At 38.8% G+C, this 25,526-nt stretch overlaps 1 protein-coding gene across 1 annotated transcript in view; it reads left to right on the top strand.

Moving 5' to 3' along the window:
- Anks1b (ankyrin repeat and sterile alpha motif domain containing 1B) overlaps positions 1-25,526 on the top strand; it is a 1,052,697-nt gene that overhangs the window by 383,904 nt on the left and 643,267 nt on the right. The window contains exon 12 of the mRNA XM_029482977.1: positions 4,145-4,281. Within this exon, the coding sequence (XP_029338837.1) occupies positions 4,145-4,281 (137 nt within the window). The remainder of the gene's footprint in view (positions 1-4,144; positions 4,282-25,526) is intronic.

Raw genomic sequence — 25,526 nt, forward strand, 5'->3', positions numbered from 1 at the left:
GTTGTGGGTAGCTGGCGAGTGTCAGCCGACCCTGCGCCCCAGCTGCCCCCCCATGATTTTTTTAATTCACTTTACATTCTGATTGCACCCCTGTATCCTCTCAGCACCCTGCCCTTACAAATCTGTCTCCCCATTGCTCCCTTCCCTTCTTCTCAGAGAAGGGGAAGCCCTCCTTGGGTACCACCCCACTTTAAGGCATCTAGTCACAGCAGGGCTAGGTACATCCTCTAACACTGAGGCCCAACCAGGCAGTCCAGCTAGGGGAAGGAAATTCAATAGCAGGCCACCTTGAGTCAGAGACAGCACTGCTCCAATTGTTAGGGGACCCACATGAAGACTACATCTGCTACAAATGTGCAGGGGGCCTAGGTCCAGCCCCTACATGATATTTGGTTGGGTTCAATTTCTGTGAGCCCCTATGGGCCCAGGTTAGTTGACTCTGTAGGTCTTCGTGTGGCAGACATGGACTTTTTAAAACATGTTCTTTGTCCTGTTCATCTATCCCCAGGCATCTGTTCACTTTCCTTGGTGTGAAGAAGTGATGAGTGCCTGCAATGATTCATGAGCTAATTATCCAGTCAGTGCCCATTGTCCAGGGATACTGAAATATCACTGTGGACCATATAAATGTGTACAGTTATTACATGCCAAATTAAAATATTTAAAAACTCTACCTAAACACATACACTAAAGCAATGTATACTTGCCATTTTCAAGTAAATAAAAGCCAACCTTAAAAGATGGGAGCAGAACAATATTAACAATATTAGGGATATTTAGTAATATCCCTAATATTAGATGTTTAGTAATAAATAACTAGGAGACTTAGAATTTAAAAGTATAGTTGAAATTAGTAGTTTGTCAGTGCCCTAGGTACAGCTGAAGAAAGAAAAAATTATCTGGAAAATAAATATAAGAAGCTATTCTGAGTGCAATACAGAGACAGCATGAACAATAACACACAGAGAATGAATTAGTAATACTAATAATGATAATGCTAAGCATTCTAGCTAATATTATTTCATTGGAGTCTAAAAGGCACCAGAAAAAGGGCAGAAGCAGTATTGGAAGCAATAAAGAAAGGAGAGAATGTCTAAACAGCCTTGCTCATGGCTATGGATACCAGCTGCATACTCTTAGGACTTCAGGCTAGGACCTTAGTCATCTTTGATTTCTTTCTTTTTCTATACATATTCAATACATCACAGAATTATTTTTGTAATGAAAAAATATCTATTGGCAAAACTGATGTTTTAGACTACACTGAATAGATCCACAGGAAACTAGTTCCCCTGTGTGTGTGTGTCTCACCCACTCTCAGCATTCCTCACTGGAATACAGGAAACTCCCATAGTTCCTTGTGTGTGCTTCTCACACCCAAGCTCAGCATTCCTCACTGGAATACAGGAAACTCCCATAGTTCCCTGTGTGTGTGTCTCACATCCATGCTCAGCATTCCTCACTGGAATACAGGAAACTCCCATAGTTCCCTGTGTGTGTGTCTCACCCATTCTCAGCATCCCTCATTGTAATACAGGAAACTCCCATAGTTCCCTGTGTTTTTGTCTCACCCATTCTCAGCATCCCTCATTGTAATACAGGAAACTCCCATAGTTCCCCTGTGTGTGTGTCTCACACCCACTCTCAGCATCCCTCACTAATACAGGAAACTCCCATAGTTTCCCTGTGTGTGTGTCTCACCCACTCTCAGCATCCCTCACTAATACAGGAAATTCCCATAGTTCCCCTGTGTATGTGTCTCATCCACTCTCAGCATCCCTCACTGGAATGGAGCATTTGCAGTAAATGATGAGCCTGCATTGCAGAGTTTGCAGTTTAGTGTAGGGCTTACCTTTGGAGCTGCACATCTTTGGTGTAGATGCGTATATAATGAGATGTATCCACCCACATTATACCTACAGGATACTTTCTCTGCTCTAAAAGTCCTCTGTGTTTTGCCTATTTGCCCATTCTTTCCACAGACCCTGGCAAGACTCTTTTACATCTATCTTTATGATATAGCATAATGCTTGACACATAGCTGTCCCTGACCCATTTTTGGTTTGGTTTGGTTTGGTTTAGTTTTTTTTTTTTGGGGGGGGGATTGTTGTTGTTTTTTGTTTTTGTATGGTTGAGTGAATGGTAAGAATGAAAGCTGAAAGGAGAGAATCAGAACAACTTGCTCTTATCCTGCTAAATAATGATTTTTGATTTCAATGTTTATCTACTCAGAATATTATTCCACTTATCCTGGGATGCCAGCAAATTCACAGCATCTATTAAATTTAAGAAATGTGCTCTGGATCATACAGAGGTCCAAGGTCCCTGCACAAATATATAGCAGAGGTCTTCCTGGTCAGTGGGAGAAGATGTGCTTAATCCTCAAGAGACATGAGACCCCAGGGAAGGGGGAGGTATGGGGGGGAACACCCTCTCAGGGGAGGGGGAATGGGATGAGGAACTGTGGAAAGGGGGACTGAGAGGGGGCAGCTACTGGAATGTAAATAAGTAAAAGAGAAGAGAAGAAATGTGCTCTGGAAAATTCAAGGTTTTTTTTTTTTTTTTAACTGAATGACCATTTTATCTAAATGTGCCACATTTGAATTTTTTGTCTCATTATTCCCCAGTGAGACTACAGTGTGTGTGTGTGTGTGTGTGTGTGTGTGTGTGAGAGAGAGAGAGAGAGAGAGAGAGAGAGAGAGAGAGAGATTGTTGTGCGTGTGCTTATGCAGATGTGTGCAAGTGATATATGCTCATATGCACACATACATGTATGTTAAGACCAGAGATTCTCTTCTGGTTTCCCCCTTAATCAATTTCCTCTTTCCTTTTTGATACATGGTCTCTTACTGAGCCTGAATCTCTTTTTTCTGGCTAAGTTGGTTGGTGAGTGATCTACAGGGACCCTTTGTTTTTCCCCCCAGGGCAGGGATTACAGATGCATGCCATTACCCCAGCTGTTACAGGGATGTTAGTGATCTGAGGTCAAATCCTCCTGCATAAGCAGCAAGCACTTTACTGACTAAACCATCTCCCAAGGCTCTGCAATGTAATTTTATCTGATGGACACAGTTTTAGGGGGATTCATATCCTTTCTTTTTATGAACAAAAGTATCTTCATAAATTATTCCTTTTTACTTGGGATTGTAAGCCATGATCATAGAACAGAGAAACATGTTTATCTATAGTAAATACAGTCTTAGTCTAATTTGCATCAGTTCATATGTATGGGACATAAAATTATTGGGACAGAACTGAAAGCATAACAGAAGTGAACATCTTGCGGATTCACATTTGCAGAAAATTTTTATTCAAAACTATGAAAGATTGTGGTTTATTATTAAGCAGATAAACTTCCTGTTGTGCTAACCAATATTATATTATTTTCTATCCATTTCAAAGAGTTTCACATATTTCTAAACTGTTCCTAGGATATTATTTTATTTGGGTTTATAGTAAAAAGGGAAATGCAGAATTCCAAGTTATTCTTTTAAAAGTTTTTATTCTCCCCCCTCCCAAATGCAAAAAAACATCAGGGAAGTTCATTTAGATCCTGAAATTTCATTCATTTTAATTTTGAACATAGTGTTTTATATGATTTCCTTCTAGGGATAAAATTGTTTGTTTATGTCCTATACAAATGTCAGGTTTGATTTTTAATTAAAGTTCTGTGATCTTGGGCTATCTGGGCAAAGTTATCTTAGGGGCTTGAGTTTGAGTTTTAGGAATCAAGTGGATATGAAATTCCTACGTAATAAAAATGCGCTTTCAATAGAAAGATTGGAAATTGTTGGCCAGCTTTGTCATATTTCAAAACTATATTAATTTTCAAATGAGGAGATGACCTTTCAGATAGTGATGATGGTGGTCTTAGGGACTGTGGAGGATGATGTCATTATAATAAACTGAATATTGCTCATTCATTCAGGAATTACACTGCAAGCATTATATTCACCATCTTGAAGGAAAATAGAACAATCAGTATTAAAAAAAAACACATACCACTGAGCCTAGTCTTAATTATGATATTATAATTGATATCAGCTTTAAGTTGAAATATCAACTCATGTTCATGAAAATAATTTCAAGTCTTGAGGGGTAAACTGACTGATTAAGTTCATGGCAGTTCTATTTTTATTCACAGATAATGCCTCTGAGGTAGCAATTACTGCTCCAGGAACTAGTCACCATAGAAACAGCTCTACAGGCCCAACACCTGACTGCTCACCTCCATCCCCCGACACTGCCCTAAAAAATATCGTAAAAGTTATCCGGCCTCAGGTAAGTAAGTACCCAGGATGACATTGCCTGCTCTGTAACGCTGTGTTGCTTGGTTCTGAACTAATACGTGTAAAACACTGTACTTCAATGCTGGGGCTATTATGTAATATAGAATAGATTTTTTACATTAAGAGAAAGAGATTCCAAATAGGCTGTTTGCTTCCTAGGAAGTTCATAATAGACACTGCACTCTCTATTAGCTCTTGGAAAATGAACTTTTATATTATGAGAGGGATTCAATGAAGCCTAGAAAAATGGCTGTTTCACATTTTCCTCTGAGCATTTATGAGGCTGTGGTTGTTGAGCTGCTACTGTGTTCTGAAGCTTTCTGTGGGCACACTGTTTGTGTTGATTTTTCTATCCCCAACCCCAGTGAGCTGATGCAGTTGCTCTCCGTTGCTCCATCCCTGTGTTGGGTACCATACTACCCACTCTCTTTATTGTCCTCCGGGGTTCACAGTGTTGGTAATCTGCCTTTACCTTTTGTTCTTTTTCCCATTCCTGTCACTTGCCTGAATGTTTTTCCCTCTCATCCCCCTTCTCTTTCTGTTGGATTTCCCAGTAGGCGGTTTGCAGGCAAGCTTTAGAAATATCATTGGGACAAGCTGTTCTGTGATATTTCATTGAAAATAGCACTTACAAAGCTGTTTGCATTATATTTTTGCCAACAGATGGACCTAGAACATGGAATTGGTGGTGTTCTCAACCTGGCTCTTTCTGAATGGGCTTCATAAAATCCAAGAGAGGGGGAACTTAGGATCCAATCAATGCCTTTCTGTATCACTGAGACACAGAACATGAATAGACCCAGAAGCCAGTCTGCAGTGCAGTCATATCTAAGACTATGCAAGCAACAATTGCTTTAATAAGTAGCATTCTTTCTTATAACTTGCTTTAGATTATTTTATGACAGTCTCATTCTCAATAGCATTTCAACTTCATATCCCAGTGTAGTTTGTAGAAGGCTTTTGTATAACATCATTGATCCCCAGGGAAGTTTTAGGCTGAAGTTAAAAGATACTGGGGTTTTAATGGGTTGAAACTGGCTACCTTCTAGGGAGCTCCTTTGATTTCTTTTACTATAATAGCTATTTCATCCAGTCCTATTCAGTGATTAAAATCTCCTCAGGAAACGGTGTGAGTCATCTTTTTGACAACCTAATGTACACATGTAGCATTGTTTAGGCACAAGTAACGTTATAATACCTCAGTCTGCAGAGTAAGAAAATGTTTTCAAGCATCCTACCTCAGTCTACTTGATCGAGGCAACAAACACCAAACCCCCGGATTCTGATGGTGGTTACCACACTTGTGCTCACAGCTTCTCAGTCTCTATCCGAGGGCTTTGGTATGGCTGTGTACTTAACACAATTCCAGCACTTACATTAAAACCATTTGTTCTTATGCATATATATAAGATGCTGTCCAACATATGTTATTAAAATGCATTATTAAATATGTTATTTTTAATAATGATATGAATCATGTAATTTAAATTTTCTTATTCATTCCTGAATGAAAAACAGATTCCTGAGAGATACTGGGTAAGGATTCTCCACCAAAAGAGAGGAAGAATTAGTCTTCTCCAGGGATTAGACCCCTAGTTAGTTATCCAATACCAAGTGATCCACCCTGAAATGATTTACATGTAAGCAACAAGATGTGGAAGCAGCACATTGTATACAGATACAAACACACACACACACACACACACACACAGTGTGTTACAACAATAATTATGCAAAAAGAGGAGATAGATTTCAGGGAGCTTAACAGAGATTATGGGAAGGTTGGAGGGACAAAGGAAAAAGTGCTATAATTATCTTTTAGTGAAAAGTAAACAAAATCCAAAACTTTTACCAGGCATGGGTGGCACACACCTTTAATCCCAGTACTTGAGAGGCAGAAGGATCTGAGGTCATGGATAGCCTAGTAAATTTCAGACCAGCATGAACTACACAGTAAAACCTTGTTTCGAAAAAAAAAATAATCTCTACTTATTAGTTCAGGATGGGATATTGAAAAACTTGGAAGAAAACTAGAGCTAGCAGAAATAGCACCTTGACTCTACTCCTGTTCTGTTCCCCTTGTGATTCCTGGGGCTCATTGGTCCTCATTCATTGTAGACAGAAGTATAAAATTCACATGGACATAATCATGAAAGAATAATGGGTTAAGATTGTTCATTTCTATTCTCTTTTTCTCATTTTTTTCCTTTTACTGAAAATAAATTCTCCTCTCATAATATATCCTGATTATAGTTTCCTCTCCCTCCTCTCCTCCTTTCTCATTAGAAAAGAACAGGCTTCTAAGAGAACAACCAAGCATGCTAAAATGAAATAAAAGATAAAACAGAAACTATCAGGGCTGGACAAGACAAATGAACAGAAGGAAAAGAACCCAAGAGAAGACAAAAGAATCAAAGATCCACTCTTTCACACTCTCAGGAGTCCCTAAGAATACTAGACTAAGATATTTTATATATGTTATGTTCACGTGAACATGGACATGTATGTGTAGGCCCCGTGCACTCTGCTTCAGCTACTGTAAGTTTATATGAGTTTTGCTGGTTGACTTAGAGGGCTTGTTCTCCTGGTGTCTCTCCATTCTCTTTGGAGAATCTAACACTCTTTCTGCCGCCCTGAAATCTGAGGGGAGGGATTTGATGGCGACATCCCATTTGGGGCTATGTGTTCCAAGGCCTTTCTCTTTGTAATGTCTGGCTGTGGGTCTCTGCATGTGTCTTATCTGCAGGAGGAAGAATTTTCTCTGATGATTGCCGAGCAAAGCACTGATCTATAAGTATAGTAGAATATCCTTAAGAGTCATTTTATGATACTGTTTTTTAGACCAGTAGTGTTTGTTTTGACCCTAGGTCTCTGGGCTATCTAATCTCTGGTACTTGGTCACCCAAACAGGGTTGGGTATGGGTTCCATCTTGTGAAGTAGACCTTACACCAAATCAGACATTGGTTGGCTACTCCCACAAGTTCTATGCCACCAGTGCCTAGTATATCTTGCAGGCAGGGCGGGTTGTATGTTAGAGGTTTGGGGGCTGAGCTGGTGTTTACATTTCTGTTTTGGTAGCCTGCAGAGTACCTTTCTGATCCAAAGGCACTACAGCACAGGGTCCAGAGGGTTCTACATAGGCACCAGCTGGATTTTCCATGTGCAGTGAATTGTGTGGGTGTTATCTTTGGTAATGAGACCTCACTGTCAATTTGGAGAGAGAAACTCACTGTCTTAGCAGCAACCTGGGTTTGAGGATTTTTTCATGGACCTTTAGACCAACAATTCAATTAAATTCAACTCAGTCCTGAAGCTTTGTTTAGTGACAAGAGCTGGCTGGTTGGGATTCTGTATCCCTCAGTATTAGGAGATCTCATTAGGATGACCTTCATATATCTTAGGACATTTCCACTGCACTAGGTTTCCATATATCATCCCTTAAATGCCTCTCAATTCTAGCTGTCTTCTCCCCTTCCCTTTCCTCCTTACCTGATCCTCTTGTTCCCATCCCCACTTGCCCTCAGTCCCTCTGTAAAATCTACTCTATTTCCCTCTCCCAGGGTGATTCAATTCATGTGTTCTCCCTCTAGTCCTTCCTCTATAGCTAACCTCTCTAGGTCTATAGATTGTAGGTTGGTTATCAGTTATTTAATGGATAATATCCATGTATAAGTGAATACATGCCATATTTATCTTTCTAGGTCTGAGTTACCTTACTCAGGATATTTTTTAGTTCCATCTATTTGCCTGAAAATTTTATATTTTTTTAACAGCTAAGTGATAATCCATTGTGAAAATGTACCATATTTTCTGTCTCAGTTTTCTGTTGAGGGATATCTAGGTTGTTTCCAGTTTCTGGCTATTATATATAAGGGAATACTTAAGAACATAGATTCAGAATTGCCCAATAAAATATTTGCAAAAGGAATCCAAGAACACATCAAAAAGATCATCTATTATGTGGTCAAGTAAACTTCATCTAAGAGATACACTGATAGTTTAAGATACAGAAATCAATAAATATAATCCACCATATAAACCAACTGAAAGAAAAAATTATGATCATCTCTTAATATGCAGAAAAAGTCTTTGACAAAACCCAACATCCCTTCATGATAAATATTCTGGAGATCAGGGATACAAAGGGCATGCCTAAACATAAAAACAAAAAAAGCAATACACAGCAAGCCTATAGTCAACATCAAATTTAATGAAGGACTGCTAGTTTCAAGACAGGGTTTGGAAACCAGAAGCTATGCAAGGATGATGGATAGATGGTGGAACAGAAGTCTTCAGTGTGCATTCAAATAGCCATAGTCAGGGATGAAATATTGTTCTAAAGAAAAGATAATTATTGGCTAGCTTGTATAAGTACCTATATTATAAGTACTTGTGATTTTAGGTTTGTGTCTGGAAATATAAGAAATCTGGTTAGAATCACTCTTGGGTATTTAAGCACTTTGCATCCATTTACTAACACAATTTTTTAAAGTGAGAAATCAAAGGCATGGGCCTAGTTCATAGTATGAAATGGTTCTACCACTGAACTACATTCTTAGCACAAATAATAAATCAACAACATAGTTGAGGTAGAGTTACACTTTTAAAACTAGAGGTGAGAGACCTTTGATTCAGTTCTCAGATGGTAGAAGGAATTGATTCCCAAAAGTTGTCTTCTGACCCCCACATGCACATCATGGCACATGCACATCCATACCCCCCCACACACACACATGTGCACATACACACACACACACACACACACACACACAAATCAATAAATAAATAAGCTTTAAAATTAAAGGATTATACAAACTATACTGGCTGGTTTTGTGTGTCAACTTGACACAAGCTGGAGTTATCACAGAAAGGAGTTTCAGTTGGGGAAATGCTTCCATGAGATCCAGCTGTGGGGCATTTTCTCAATTAGTGATCAAGGGGGAAGGGCCTCTTGTGGATGGGACCATGCCTGGGCTGGCAGTCTTGGGTTCTATAAGAGAGCAGGCTGAGCAAGCCAAGGGAAGCAAGCCAGTAAAGAACATCCCTCCATGGCCTCTGCATCAGCTCCTGCTTTCTGACCTGCTTGAGTTCCAGTCCTGACTTCCTTGGTGATGAACAGCAGTATGGAAATGTAAGCTGAATAAGCCCTTTCCTCCCCAACTTGCTTCTTGGTCATGATGTTTGTGCAGGAATAGAAACCATGACTAAGACACAAACATTATCAATTTGTATTTCCTTTCTTGTGCATTCTTTGACCATGGGAGGAATATGTGAACATGTGAGCTGGAGGGTAAACTTGAGCCTATTCACGGAAAATGGATGTCCTTAGGTAGCAGGAGCTAGACCACTTATTTCCTTGGCTTCATGCATATCTTTACCCAGCTAAGTCTGGATTCTATGTCTACATGGAGAGAATCCTTTGCTACCATGGAACCCTTGCTTCCAGAGAGAGAGAGAGACACAGCATTGCAAGTGTTCTGATTAGCATGTTAATTACCTGCAAGCCTCAGACTTTCCAGAGTTGAAGTTGTTTTTGCTCTGCGTGTTTATTAACTACCTAAGTCGCAGCTGCTGGTTTTACAGTCCTGTTTGATCTCCTCACCTACATTTCTTTGGGTCCTTTCATGTCTTAAAAGCCTCCAGATTGTGAAACATCCTATTTTTAATTAATAAGAACTGAAATATTTATATGGTACTGGCTTCTCTTTGTTTCTCTCGAAAATATTAACCTACAGGGCTGAGTTTTTCTGTTTAGAATAACCCACAGACTTCTACCTGAAAAGAATAGAATGAATGATTTTTACACTTAAAAATACTTGGGAAAGAAAAACCTTTTGAAAAATTAAGTGGGTGCATTGACATGCCAATTTTCTTTCCACTAAATAATTACATATTGCTTAAATTTGACTTTTTGTTCCTAAACTGATGTATAAAATTGTATGTATTTATAATCTACAGTAGTACATTTAGACGAATACATACTTTGTGAGGTAGAAAACCAAATAATAAATGCCTTCCCTTCCATCATTTTGCGTTAAGAACATTTAGCATCCTCTCCCTTAGCATTGCGTATCCAATATGTTACCACTTACATAGTCACCATGGTCTAGATAGCTTTCTTGAACTTACTTCTATCTAACCATAAATATTTATCTGTGATTAGCATCTTTCAATACTATTTTATCCCTGGCCACTGGTACCCACTATTCTGATCTGTATATCTGTGAGATTATTTATTCTTGTATTCCATAGAAAAGTGAAATTGTACAACAGTTACCTTTCTGTGTCTGGCTTGACATCACTAATTGTCAGGGAAATGCGAATTAAAATCATAATCAGATACCACCTTATTCCTTTAAAATTGGCTATTATCAGAAAGGGTGGGAATGATAAGCATTGGCAAAGATAACCTGAACTCTTGTACAGTGTGAGTAGAAGTGTAAATTAATGTAGCTATTATAGAGATCTGTGTGGAGGCTCCTTGGAAGCTAAAATTTTGAGTACCAAATAAGAGAACTTACCATATGCTTTGGCAGCTCTCTGACTGGGTGTAGATCTAAAGTCAGTAGGGTAATGAGAGATCTGTGTTCCATGCTATGGCAATGTTAGTCTAAATAGCCAATGTAGAGAATCAACCTAAGGATTCATTCAGTGAGTGAAATGGATAGAAAAAAAATGTCTATGCACATGGTAGAGCAGCATCCAACCATACAAATGAAGAAAATCATGTCATGTTGATGACACATATGACCTTGGAGGGTGTTAAGTAAAAGAAGTAAAATGTTTTTATTTTTTCAATGTTTCATGGTAAAAGCCTTACAACCCTTCCAATAAAATGCACAGATCATAAGTGAACAGATTCACACTTAGTCTGTTGTACCTGTGGGTGTAATCTTGCTCAAAGCAGAAAGGAGAACAGCCGTCACTCCAGAGATTCCTCCTGACCCTTACCAGGAAATCTCCCTCATTTCTGTCTCATGTTGGTTTCATGCTGCAGATTAAAATAATCTATTATTAGATTTTATATAAATGGAATCCTTTTGAAATTCACCCAAATTACTGTTTTTTTTTTCTAAATGAATAGTATTCCATTGGATTAATATACTGCAATTTGTTTCTTTGCTTTCCTGTTGATTAGAGCTTGGTTTAGCTTGTTTGTTGTTTTGTTGTAGTTGTTCTGCCTTTAAATTTTATTCGTCGAAAATTGTGTACAATGTTTCTTGATGAGATCCATTTCCTGCTTCCTTCCCCCAAACAACTCTCTTAATCCCCCAATATATCTTCTTCCCAATTTCCCACACACACACACACATAAATAAATAAAATAACACTGAGTCTAATTGTTGCTGCTCATATATGCATGAGTGTGTGGTGTCATCCATTGGAGCATGGGCAACCTACTAGTGCTCACCCTCCAGAGAAAAGTGATCTCCCTCCTCCAGCCAATAGGGACATAGTGGTAGGGATATGGGAGCCCTTCCTACTCCATATTAGAATTTTTACCTAGTTTGAGCTGTACAGGTCTTATGCATGCTGTGAGTTGTGTTGTTCACGATTACACATGAATACACTTGTATGTTTTTTTTATAATAAGTTTTCATGTAGATACATGAGTTGGATGATTCAGCTTAAGGTAGATAATTTTATAATTAACTTTCCTACAGTCTTAAAGCAGTCACTACATTTTATAGCCACCAATAGCAATATATGACAATTTTAGTTTCTCTACAGCTAAACTTGATGATCATTTTTATTTTAGCCAACCTTATGGATGTGAAATGATTCGTCAGTATGGTTTAAATTTTTCTGGTGACTAATGGCATTGAGTGCCCTTTCTGTGGCTATTGTATATACTTCTCTTCATTTTTAATGGAATTTTCCAACTTTTTAATTTTTGGTTGAGAGTACTATTGCATATGTTCTCTTGTAACTCCCAAATATTTGGATCCATTGGCTGACACATGCATTGCGACTATTCCCTTACAGTCTCTAATTTGGCTACGCATTATTACCTATACTATTGATGAATATAATTTTAGTTTTCTTTTCTAGTTACTTGTTTTTGTCTGGTATATGATATATTCACCTACATTTTATTCTAGAAGGTTTTTTTTTATCATGTTTAATCTAAGATCAGGTTTATAATCTACTTAGGCTATCTTATATGTTAATTAGGAGTCAAGATTTGTTTTTGACTACCAAGATAAAGACTTTACTCACTAAGAGGAATAATATTTTTTAGATTTTAACTACTTTTACTATTTCTAAATGTTGTTGGTACTTAAAAAATCAATTAAATTTTATGTTGTATGTTAGGTTATAGTTGATTTTGCTTTTATCATCATCAACATATTATTATTATTATTATCATTTACATCCTGACATCAGTTTCCCCTCCCTCCTCTCCTCCCAGTACCTCCACCACAACTCCCTTTGGTTCCCCAACATCCACTCCTCTGTTTATCTTCTGGAAAAGGGCAGGCTTCCACATTGATATCACCCAAATCTATCATAGCGAGTTGCAGTAAGACTGGGCACCTCCCTTTGTATTAAGGCTGGACAGGGCATCCAAGTAGTAGGAAAGTCCCAAAGGCAGCAGAAAAATCAGAGACAGCCCATGCTCCCACTCTTAGGAGTCCCCCAAAACACCAAGCTGCACAGCTGTAACATATGTGCAGAGGGCCTACGTTTTGCTTGTATAAACAGTGCTTTCCACAGGGCTCTCTGATGTCAATTTAGGATAATGACAGTTCACCTTTGCTTTTATAAAATTCATGCCACTTCTTCCTTTTCTTCTAATTATGACTCTAGTAGAAATCATATGATGATGTGGCAACTCTAAAAATCTCTGCCTTGTTTTCTACCTTTGGGAGAAAGAATTTATTGTGTCAACATGAATGGTAGCATGAACTTTTGTTAAGGGATGACTTTACTCCTGGCTTGTTGAGAATTTTTTTTAATTGGATATTTTCTTTATTTACATTTCAAATGTTTCCCGTTTCCAGGTCTCCCCTTTGGAGACCCCCTATACCATCACTCCACCCCTGCCTCAATGAGGGTACTCCCCCACCCATCCACCCACTCCTGTCTTTCCTTCCTGGCATTCCCCTACACTGGGGCATCAAACAGCCTCAGGCCCAAAGAGCCTCTCCTCCAACTTATGTCCAACAAGGCCATCCTCTGCCACATATGCGGCCAGAGCCATGAGTCCCTCCATGTGTATTCTTTGGTTGGTGGTCCAGTAACAGCTTTTCCAACTATTTTTGTCTGTATGTGATAAGCATATAATTTCCCCTCTCGTCTTCATGTCATACCAAACATCTTTCAGGATTTCTTTGTTTTCAAGTGTTAGGTTTTGAGTGCAAGGTCTTGGGCTTATTGGTCATGAGTTCTTTTACTGAACTACGTCTCCATCACATATTTTACATCCTTAAGAAAATCCATGTTAATATAACTTTGCACTTATATAATAGTGATTGCTCAAAAAAATAATGTGTTATTTTATTTCTGTCGTGCTGAATGCAGATGAGACCCTGGATAAAGTATCCATGGTAGACAGATGCTTTGCTATCAAAGATATAAGGGTATCAAGAATGAAGAATAATTTGGAGAGACTGAATAGTGTTTGGGAACTATATTGAGAGAGAGAAAGATAGACTTGAACAGAGGGGACTCTGGTTAGATTAGGTGACATGTCAACCTAAAGGATATTCTGCTAGAATTTGTGTGTTCTTAGCAAGCTAACAAGTTGGTTTAATAACTATCTTAAATGTCATCTCCTTCTGCCATTATTTAATAGAATCCTGAACCAAGATTATAGAAAACTCTTGCCAAGTCTAGAATAATATTTCCCTTGGCACTGTAGGGTTATGGAATGCATATGTTCAATCTTAAAATTAAAAGCAAGAGTGGGCATGTAAAAAGCCAAGTCATATAACTGGGGGAAAACAGAATATTGCAATGAATTAGACCAAAAAGATCAAAAGAACAAAAGGTCTTCAAAAGAGCAGTCTCCAAATGTTTATTATTGAATATTAAACCATTCCTATTATATATAGAGCATATATTTCATTTATTTTTCATAAAATGCTATGAGAAAATGCTACTTTTTCTTTATTTTAGTAATTGGGCCTGAGTCTTAGAGAGGTTAAATAATTTTCTCAATGTGACACAGCCACTGACTGGAAGAACTCTGAATCCCCAATGTCAATAATCTTTCTATTAATGTTAATTAGCTCATTGGGGAGAAAATGATCAAGGTTGTGCATTCATATTCCAGAGGGATGAAGTTTGAGAGGAGAATAATGGACTGGAAAAAGAAAGATGAGCAGAAACATGGATGGCCAAAGTTTATAGCCCAAAGGAGGGAAACACAGAGGTTGTGTCCTTTGTTTGAAGTCTTAAAACAAAAGCTGGGCTAGAAAAGATGGTTGCCAATCAACATTAACCTAATAATCAGAGGTAAAATTTGGAAAGAAAAAGTGGGAAAAAAAGAAGTCAGTTGGACATACCAATCCATCAGCAATTCTCCACAAATTAGGATTTCCTAAGGAGCTTTTCTAAAAAAAATAGTTAAGCTCCATCCAAAACCAATTAAATTCATCTGAAGGCTAGCACACAAGGTCCTGGCCTTACAGTGTGGTACAGACTGATAACCCCCTTTAAATGGAAAATAGAAATCAAAACTTCACTGACTACATCGAGCCTAGGAAACGATACAGCTTAGCAGGAGGCATGCGTAAGTAACTGACTCAGACCTGTGACCTGCTGCCACATCCTGGTCTCTTGAGAGAGGGTCATCGCGTACATCACTGTTTGGAAATAGATGAAGTTTCAAAATTCTAGCTATGGTTTCTAATGGGTGATTTATGCCATTCAAAAAATTCAGAAGTTGTTCATTCAAACCATTGCAAGTTGGAAACTATCTGTGTGTATGTTTAACCCAGTTTTCCAAGGTAGGTTATATAGAGGAAACTCATGGAGGACCACTCAAAATTTTGCCTGTTGGTACCTTTATCTTATAATTGATAGAGGGTGTGTTCCATCACACACCCTCTGCATAACCTCTCTGACCTTCTGTTTGTAGTTCAGCAACGTGAGGGCCAGGGAAGTAGCTATCAATAATATATTGGCTGTAAACATCACAGCGTCAGATTTTAGAGTACATATCTGAGAGCCTTTCTCAGTTCTCTTGGTCATCTAAATCTACCAGAGAGAACATTGACGAGGAATGGTCATGATGTCCAGCATCTTATTTCTTAGCAACACTAGCATACAAAAGCCTCATGAAGTATGAACCTCAGAAACTGGGAGTTTGAGTAAAACCAAAGGGTAACTATTTGTTATTTATACTTCCTCAGATTAAAAACATGCATTTTAGCAAATTACTTTCTTAAATTACTATGATCCAGATTCCCATGGATTGCACCATGGCATTAGCGTTGAGTTTTTCTCCTATTCACGGTTCTTCTTTCAATGTGTATAAAGATGTCACTGGATGGCTTTTTTTTTCTCTTTTTGACATGCCTTTACCCTAGAGCACCTCTCTAGGTTGTCTGCATAGATGACAGAGTTTTCTAGGAAATTTTTCCTTGAAAAAGGTAAAATGTCTAGAAAGTAGGGTTGTCATTATTTCTTTAATGTCACAGGTGGCAGACTATAATTTTAAATCTAATTCCATCTTTCCTGTTAGGTAACTTGTTGATTGCTCTAGTTAAATTGTAAAGTTTCCAATTACTTTTGCCACTACAGTCACATGAACTAATGTGACGACTCAGTGAATAGTAAACCTAATATAGGAACCTGAAGCGAATCATTTTCTATGCCAATTTAGAAAGTCCCAGAATTCAGCAATGAAAGAATCCCAGTATGCACTATTCTTGACTAATTCATTTGCTAAACATATTTGAATACTGACCATATGCTGGGCAGATTAAGTAATGATTTTTAATGTGACAAAGACTAAAATATAGATTGCACCCTAAGAAACCCTTTAATGCATTGGGAGCCTGTGCACTAAGGGAGCTTTTTTGAATTTCATTAATGGAATCCATTGCTCAAGCTCCTTGGAGTCATCCTTGGAGCCCCTTTCTTCTCCATCCCACATGTACTCTCACCTCATGTCCAACCTGAAAAGCTATGGAATGCTCTGAGTTTACATATCTAACCCTCACCACCTCGCTGAACTCCAGCCTCGTGTTCTAAAGGCACCGCTAAATACTAGTGGGCTGCCCAACAAGCTTTTAAAGAAAACAGTGTTAAGCTTCATATTAGTCGCACCACATCTGTAAAACTTCCCACCATCATTCATTTCTTCCTCTACATCCCATATTCAGTCCAACAGATCACTGTCTCAGAAGTCAGCTCCCAGCATGGGCTTCAGCTTGCTTGGTCGTCTGTAACACTCTCAAAGTCTGTGATGTCATAACTACTTTCCTTTAGTACAACAGTGATTTGCTTTTTTTTTCCATGACTGCCAAGTTTTTCAGAAGCTATAGAAGCTATATAGTATGTGTAGCCTCTGGTGACTAATGGAATGTTCATCTGTGCATGTACATTATATACATAGCCCAGTATTGATTTTAATATACTAAATATCAACTTAATATTGCCCTCATGAGCAAAAATGCTGTAGTATCCTTGTGAATCCTTTTTTATTGAATATTTTATTTATTTACATTTCAAATGTTATCCCCTTTCCTGATTCCCCACTCCCAGGAAACCCCCTATCCCATCCCACTCCTACTGCTTCTATGAGGGTTTTCCCTCCACCCACCCACCCACCCACCCACTCCTGCCTCCCTGCTCTCACATTCCCCTACACTGGGGCATCGAGCCTTCACAATATCAAGGGCTTCTTCTCCCATTGATGCCCGACAAGGCCATCCTCTGCTACATATGTGTCTGGAGCCATGGGTCTCTCATTGTATACTCCTTGGTTGGTGGTTTAGACCGTGGGAGGTCTGGTTGGTTGATATTGTTGTTCTTCCTATGGGGTTGCATACCCCTTCAGCTCCTTCAGTCCTCTCTCTAACTCCTCCACTGGGGACCCTGTGATCAGTTCAATTGTTGACTGTGAGCATCCACCTCTGTATATGCCAGGCTCTGGCAGAGCTTCTCAAGGGACAGCTATACCAGACTGTCAGCATGCACTTCTTGGCATCCACAATAGTGTCTGCATTTGGTGACTGTATATGGGATAGATCCCCAGGTCTCTGGATGGCCTTTCCTTCAGTCTCTGCTCCATACTTTGTCTCCGTATTTGCTCCCATGAGTATTTTGTTCCCCCTTCTAAGAAGGATCGAAACACCCACACTTTGGTCTTCCTTTCTCTTGAGCTTCCTATGGTTTGTGAATTGTATCTTGGGTACTCAGCTATTAAAACAAAGGATTCATGAAATTCTTCAGCAAATGGATGGAACTAGAAAATACCATCCTGAATGATGTAACCCAGTCACAAAAGAACACACATGGTCTGCACTCACTGATAAGTGGATATTAGCCCAAAAGCTCAGAATATCCTTATGAATCTTTATGGATGAGAAGGTAGCTTGAAACCAAATAGTTTCAAAGTCAGCCCCCTCTCTATTCATTTTAGAGTATTTTTATTGCATATACTCATTGTATACTAGTGATATCTTTAATAAGCATATTTCTTTCTTTATTTATTTTTGTGGTTTTTCAAGACAGGGTTTCTCTGTGTAGCCCTGGCTGTCCTGGAACTCACTCTGTGGACCAGGCTGGTCTCAAACTCAGAAATCCTCCTGCCTCTGCCTCCCAAGTGCTGAGATTAAAGGCGTGCACCACCACTGCCTGGCAATAAGCATATTTCAATTCATGTATATTCTCTAATTCAGCATCAACATGCTATTTAAATATACTTTTTAAGCAAGGCCCTTCTTATTCTCTTCCCTGTGTTACTTTCCTGTGTTACTTTCGCGGCTGATTGGCCATTAACATCTTTTATCTGGGAACTTTGGAAAATCTTTCTGTCTTGTTGTTTGGGCATTAATCACTGTGTTCCTTTTGCCTTTTCACAAGTCAACAGGCAGTCATGTAAATCCGGTCACATTCACCAGATTGATCTTCCATTTCAAAGCAAAGGTATATAACAGCACGGGTAATTTCATTCTCTCCGTAATGTCTTACTTAGGCTGTCAGCATTCACTCTCCTCAGCTCATTTCAGTCCTGTCCTGCTGTCTTTCATGAATTGCCAAGTAGCTCCTACTTTAGGGTTTTGCTATTAGTTGTTGATTGTATGGAATATCTATATGGGCGCGGTCATGGCTTATTGTTATCCTTCCTTCAGCTCATTACCCAAGTGCTACTTTATAAGCGATGCTTTCCCTCTTGAATATAAGGTAGCTATACTTCATTCTCTGCCTCCTGTATGCTATAGCATTTTTAATGCCTCATAGCATTTTGCTTTTGAACAAGCATTGTATTTTTTGTCACATTTCTTTCCAACTCCAGTGGACATTCCATTGAGAATTAGAAAATATGTCCTTAATTTAATAATAATAATAAAAAAAATGAAACCCGCAACCTGAACTTGTCGAACCACTGCCTGATATATAATTTATGTTCGGTATTATTTGGATTACTCAGGTGAGCAGAGGTGAGGATTCTATCAAAGAAATATCAGAGAAAACTATCGGCTGAGAGAGTACTCAAATTGGATTTTAGATTCAAGGATGAGTGAAAGGTGAATTAGTATATGAGTGTGTATGTGTGTGTCCCACAAAGGAAAGATAGGAAGAGCAAAGTATTTGAAGTCCTTTGACTTAATGCAGTGTAGAATTTACCATCAGAGCTTCCAATAAATTAAGGTATCATATTAAACCAGGAGTCTACCCTCTTCCTTTTTTTTTTATTTGTTTGCTTGCTTGTTTGTTCATTTGTTTTTAAAACAGGGTTTCTCTGTGAAGCCCGGGCGATCCTGGAACTCACTGTAGATCAGGCTGGCCTTGTACTCATAGAGATCCGCCTGCCTCTGCATCCTTAGTGCTGGGATTAAAGGCATGTAGCACCACTGCCTGGCTTATCCTCCTCTTAGTCAAACACCCTATTATTTAGCACTCTTTATTCTATGAGAAATGCTCTTAGTAGAAAGGTTTTCATGGTCAACTATATGAGAGATGTGTCTGTGGTTAAAGTTTCTCACCAAAGGAGATTTTTTCAGACTCTTTCCCCACTACTGACTCTGGAAACTCATTGATGTACTTCACAAATAGTTGAGCCACACGTCTCAACTCAAGAAATATGATCTAAGGAATTTCATATGCATATTTAGTACCAATCTTAACAATTTTATTCTGGTTTGGTTTTTTTCTTTTATTTGCCTTACAGACTTTCACACTCTTGAGAAAGAGAGCACTCAGACTCAGCAACAGCTATATCCTTTATTAATATGTTACAGAGGGCTATGCATGCAGCCTATACTTTAATCCTTGGAACAACCATGTGATATAGATAGGTCCATTACGATTCCAATATTACATATAAAGAGAGGTACAAATATGTGTTGTATTTTTAAAGGTTTGTTTATTTACTTGTTTATTTATTTGTTAATTTAATGTACCTGAGTACTCTCCTTGTACACCTGCATGCTAGAAGAGGGCATCAAATCACACTATAGATCATTATGAGCCACCATGTGGTTACTAGGGATTGAACTCAGGACCTCTGGAGGAGCACACAGTGATTTTTAACTACTAAGTCATCTCTCCAGGCCTGGTATGTTGGGGGTTTTTGTGCTATGTTGAAAAATGAGTTTGAAATCAGTTTTTGTTACCTGTCTAAAACTGAGAAACAAGTAGCTAGAATGGATTATCTTTTTTTTATTAGATATTTTCTTTATATACATTTCAAATGCTATCCTGAAAGTTTCCTATACCCTCCCCCACCCTGCTCCCCTACCCATCCACTCCCACTTCTTGGCCCTGGCATTCCCCTGTACTGGGGCATATAAAGTTTATAATACCAAGGGGTCTCTCTTCCCAGTGATGGATGACTAGGCCATCTTCTGCTACATATGCAGATAGAGACATGAGCTCTGGGGGTACTGGTTAGTTCATATTGTTGTTCCACCTGTAGGATTGCACACCCCTTCAGCTCCTTGTGTGCTTTCTCTAGCTTCTGTGTTCCATCTTACATAGATGACTGTGAGCATCCACTTCTGTATTTGCCAGGCACTGGCATAGCCTCATATGAGACAGCTATACCAGGGTCCCTTCAGCAAAATTTTGCTGGCATATGCAATAGTGTCTGGGTTTGGTGGCTGATTATGGGATGGATTCCCGGGTGGGGTAGTCTCTAGATAGTCCATCCTTTCGTCTTAGCTCCAAAGATTGTCTCTGTAACTCCTTTCATGGGTATTTTGTTCCCAATTCTAAGGAGGAATGAAGTATCCACTGTTGATTTTCCCTCTTCTTGATTTTCTTGTGTTTTAAACACTTTATTTTACTGATTAAATGAAGAACAAAACCTGCACACTGTTGGAGTTTAAAAGACAGATTAACCACCTCAATCTTCAATATTCCAAAGCAAGGGAGTGACAGGTTACAGGAAACAAATATCTTGATTTTTTAAAAACATTTTAAGAACTAAATGCATAATGCCATTGTAGGTAGGTGGCTGAATCGCCTTGTAATTTTTCTCTCCAGTCAAGTGTGTATTCCAATCATGGCCATATCTGAACAACCTATAGGGTGTCTTTACCACAGAGGAGCAGAGAGCATATCCCAAAGAGCAGACAACATGCTCATTATACTTGTGGACTTGCTCTGGAGAGTGGAGGCAAAGGAAGGCGGTTATGGGTTTACGTAGTTTATACCCCAAATGTATTTAAGTACCTCTATCTCTTTAGAAGTAAGTAAGTAAAATAAGTAAAGACTGGGAAAATGGATCAAGAATGTTATTTCTTATGGAACTATGAAACCAGAGAATAGATGTTCAGCTTAACAATGAGAGGACGGCCCATCTCATTTGGTCAAATAACCCAGAGGTTTAGAAGAGATTCATCTCTGCTTGCCAGGAATCAAAACGTCATGTCTCTAAAACTTTGTTCCTCTTTGCTTATGTCAATGCTTTTTGCACTAGTCAATCTCAAGCTGGAAATCTGAGTCACCCTAGGCTCCTCTCGTCCCTCCACTCTCTATATCTAATTAGCCACCAAAGCCTGTCAGTTCTGCTTCCTAACTATGACTCAAACCTCCCTCTTCTACTCTCTCTGCAACTGTCTGAGGCCTTTAGACTTTATTGCTGAAATAGCTCCCCTAGCTCTCTCTTTCTCGTCTGCTTCTAATTTATCCTCTGTACTTCCCATACAGTACCGTTTATATTACTATTGATTCTTGTTGTTTTGTATTTTAAAACATTTTTAAAGCTATAACCAAGTTGGAGATACAATGCAAAGACTTCTCTTGGAACTATTTCTAAGTTGTCACAGACATGATGTCTCATTAGCTACAAGGAGTGACTTACTCCTTAAAAGTGAGATATTTATCTCTGACTAAAACACTCATCATCAAAATCACACCATTGCCTTTGGCATATTACTAACATGTAATCTCAGAATCCCATCCAAAGATCTAGTCTTGTCTTGACTTTTGAAATCCTCTACCTGTTTATAGATAATGAGCCAGCCAGAGTGGCTCTCTGCTTAAATTTATTCAATATTCTCTTCTTAAATCCAGGATATGAATCTTTATTAGAGAGAGCCAGAGAAGACTTTTTTTTTTATTATGTTGTACTAGGTGGTTTATTATGTTGTACTGACTCTGGAAGACTTTTTTTTTTATTATGTTGTACTAGGTGGACTTGAACTTGGATTTCTCTTAGTTGTTATGATCTTCACCATAATCACGTAATTACAGTGGTATTTTCCAGGCTTTCCCACTATGAAATTGCTTACTCATTTACATCTGAAATTTTATGAAAAGATACTTTGAAATTATGCTACTATCTCATTTTAAAATCATTCAGTTCTTTTAAAAATATTTTTATTATCTTCAGAGAGCCATGGGCTTTTTATTTTGTCCAGTGAGTTGCAATCCATCACTCATTGTTTTAACATTTCAATGATTGAGGGTCTTGCCAAGGCAAGTGCTCTTGTTTACTTCTGATGTGTCTCTCTGTCATTATTTGAACACTTTCTCATGTTTTAGACTTAGCTTGTATATACTTTTCTAGTCTCAAATATGAAAACTCACCCATCTTCCCAATCACCTTTGCTTCCTTCATATGTGAAATGCTGGACGCCAAAGTGCTCTTTGGTTGTTGCTCCTAACCAGTTGGATACCAGATGAAGTTAGGGAATATTTGTAATATGTGCAGTGTGTCTGTGCATGCGTATGGGGACATTTATGAAGCTATGTAGACATGAACACATCTATTTTTCTACATCTAACTTTACATATTAAAAATATGAACGCCCATGGATAATGTAGCTTCGATCTAAATACTACAGAATTCATCCCTGTGTTTTATAATTCTGTTCTCTGACAACCAAAAACCTAGTTTCCACTACTCTGTGTTTGACTGTCTGAGCAGGTGTGATTCTCAGTTAATCTTCAATATCTAAGGTTAGCATAACCTCAGTGAATTCAACCTCACTTAGCCAGGATACTATACACCATCCAGCGACTTCCTCCCTGACTTAATGGGCTTTGACAGTCCATGTGAGGCTGACCCCTGTACAATCCATTTTCACCATGAGAGTGCTGAGTCTCCACCCTTTTTTATGTCTGCTGTTATGGTGAGGAGATACACTAAGGGTGATCTATGTTAGCCTTCTATGGGCAGAGAATGATCGTAGTGCATTGCCATTAACTTCTTCTGCATTACCTTCAGGAGAACGTCAATACTCCTCCTCACTCAGTGGTATATGGGCGTCTGTTTGTGTTCTGGCACAAGAGTCTTCTTTGTAACTAGCATCCCGGTGAACTTAACTCAGTGCAACTCACTGAGCCAGGCAATGCACATTCCCACACTTCCCAGTACAACATACCTTGTACTTCTCCATTATCACCCTGTTTTTCCTTCAGGGTAAGACCTAAGCATTGACAAAAGTAATCATTTTCCATGCTGTCTCCATTGAGATGCCCTTCTCCACTCATATTACTAATATTTCTGTGTATGTTCTACGAGCTTATATTCCAAAGAGGTAGATGATCAATGACCCAGTAAATAATAAAGACTATTATAACCACAGATTGTGATAAATCATATGAATGAACTAAACAGAAAATGCTTTGTGGGGAATTGGGAAAGACAGTCCTTTAGAGCAAAGATTTCTATGAAGAGGTGGTAATTGATCTTGAAGAAAGGTAAATGACCAGCAAAGAAGAGTCCTTGGGACAATGTTCTAGGGGGCAAATCCAAGAGATCTGACAGGGAATTCAACTTACAATGGAGGACAAGAAGTATATGCAAGAACAGCACAGGGCTCAGTAGATTAGAGACAAGACCAGTGAAGTCATGGTAAGAATTGTCCACTTTACTCCAACTACAATTAGACATCACTAAGGCTTTAAGCAAAAGTATGGCATGATTTGACTACATTTTAAAAATATTTTATTAATTTCTGAGAATTGCAGGCAATGGATTTTGGTCATATTCAGTCTCAACTCTTTCTCTAACCCCTCCGAGGAGCAACCCACACCTCTATACTCCCACTTCATGTACTTAAAAAATAAACCATATGACTCCAATTTGTGGAGCTCATATATGCTAGGGAGTGGGGCCATTCACTGGAGTGTGGTTGAGCTAGGAACCACACTCTTAAAGAAAACCTGTACTCCTTTCCTTGGAAACAATCAACTGTCCATAGCACTTCAGTTAAGATGGGGAGCTTGTGAATCCCTTCCCACCGTGTTGAATTCTGGCTGGCTTGATTTTGTGTAGATCTCATGCAGGCAACGCACTTGTTGAATGTGAGTTCATGAGTGGAGTGGTCCTTTCATGTCCTGTAGACACTGTATCACTCTGGTCCTCCCTGATCTCTGACTCTTACAATCCATCTCCCTTTTCTACTGTGAAGGTCCCTAAGCCTTGTGGAAGGGTGTGGTATCGATGTCCCCTTTGGAGATGATCAGTCCATTGACAATTTTCTCTGTCCTTTGACCAGTTGTAAGTCTCCACATTAACCATCATCTACTGCACAGAGAACCTCCTCTGATGATGTCTGACATTTTCAGTAATCTATACTTACAGAGATACTAATTTAGAGGGCAGTTTGATATGTCCATTTGGTGGAATAATAGCAGTAGGTTCACTTCTGGGGCCTGTGAGCTCTCAAGCAAGATTTATAGTATCTCTCATATGTGTTCCTCCCATGGAACTGGCCTTGAATACTGTCATAGAGCTGGTTATTGCCCACAGCATCCATGTACTTGGAGCATAGCTTGTCATCACACCAGTCATTACTGCAGTTCACAGTGTTCAGAGATTATGAGTAAGAATGTTGGTGACTCTGGTGTCCCCCAGCAGCCCACATGATACATTCGTACACTATGAAAGCTAGCCAGCAGGGAAGCTTCCTGAGTAAATACCAGCTTGACTTCTCTGTGTTCTGTGACCACTGTGTGGGGGTCTTACTGTCACTTTCAGTTGGAAAACTAAGAGCAATGAAAATAGCCTGTATTGTTTGAGAGAATCCAGGACACCACTGACCAACAACTTAAAGGAAAGGACCCTGCATCTGGCATTGGGCTTTAAATTGGGCAACCTACATTTATTCTATGTAGGGTAATTCCAACACACACACATATATGTATATATATATATATATATATATATATATATATATATATATGTACACACATGCACAAACACACATACATATTTGCAGGTTGCCACTCAGCTTTTTCAAACATATTGAATGTTTGTTATCTCTTCTCCCAAAGGAATATGTGCAATAGAAAATGGAAAATTTTTATGAAAACCATACTAACTACATTATTCTTTTTTATTTTTATTAGGTATTTTCTTCATTTACATTTCAGGGGTATCCCAAAAGCCCCCCATACTCTCCCCCCCACTCCCCTACCCACCCACTTCCACTTCTGGGCCCTGGCATTCCCCTGTACTGAGGCATATAAAGTTTGCATGATCAGTGGGCCTCTCTTTCCACTGATGGCCAACTAGGCCATCTTCTGATACATATGCAGCTAGAGACACGAGCTCCGGGGGATACTGGTTAGTTCATATTGTTGTTCTACCTATAGGGTTGCAG

Source organism: Mus caroli, chromosome 10, assembly GCF_900094665.2.
Source record: "Mus caroli chromosome 10, CAROLI_EIJ_v1.1, whole genome shotgun sequence".
Classification (NCBI taxonomy): domain Eukaryota; kingdom Metazoa; phylum Chordata; class Mammalia; order Rodentia; family Muridae; genus Mus; species Mus caroli.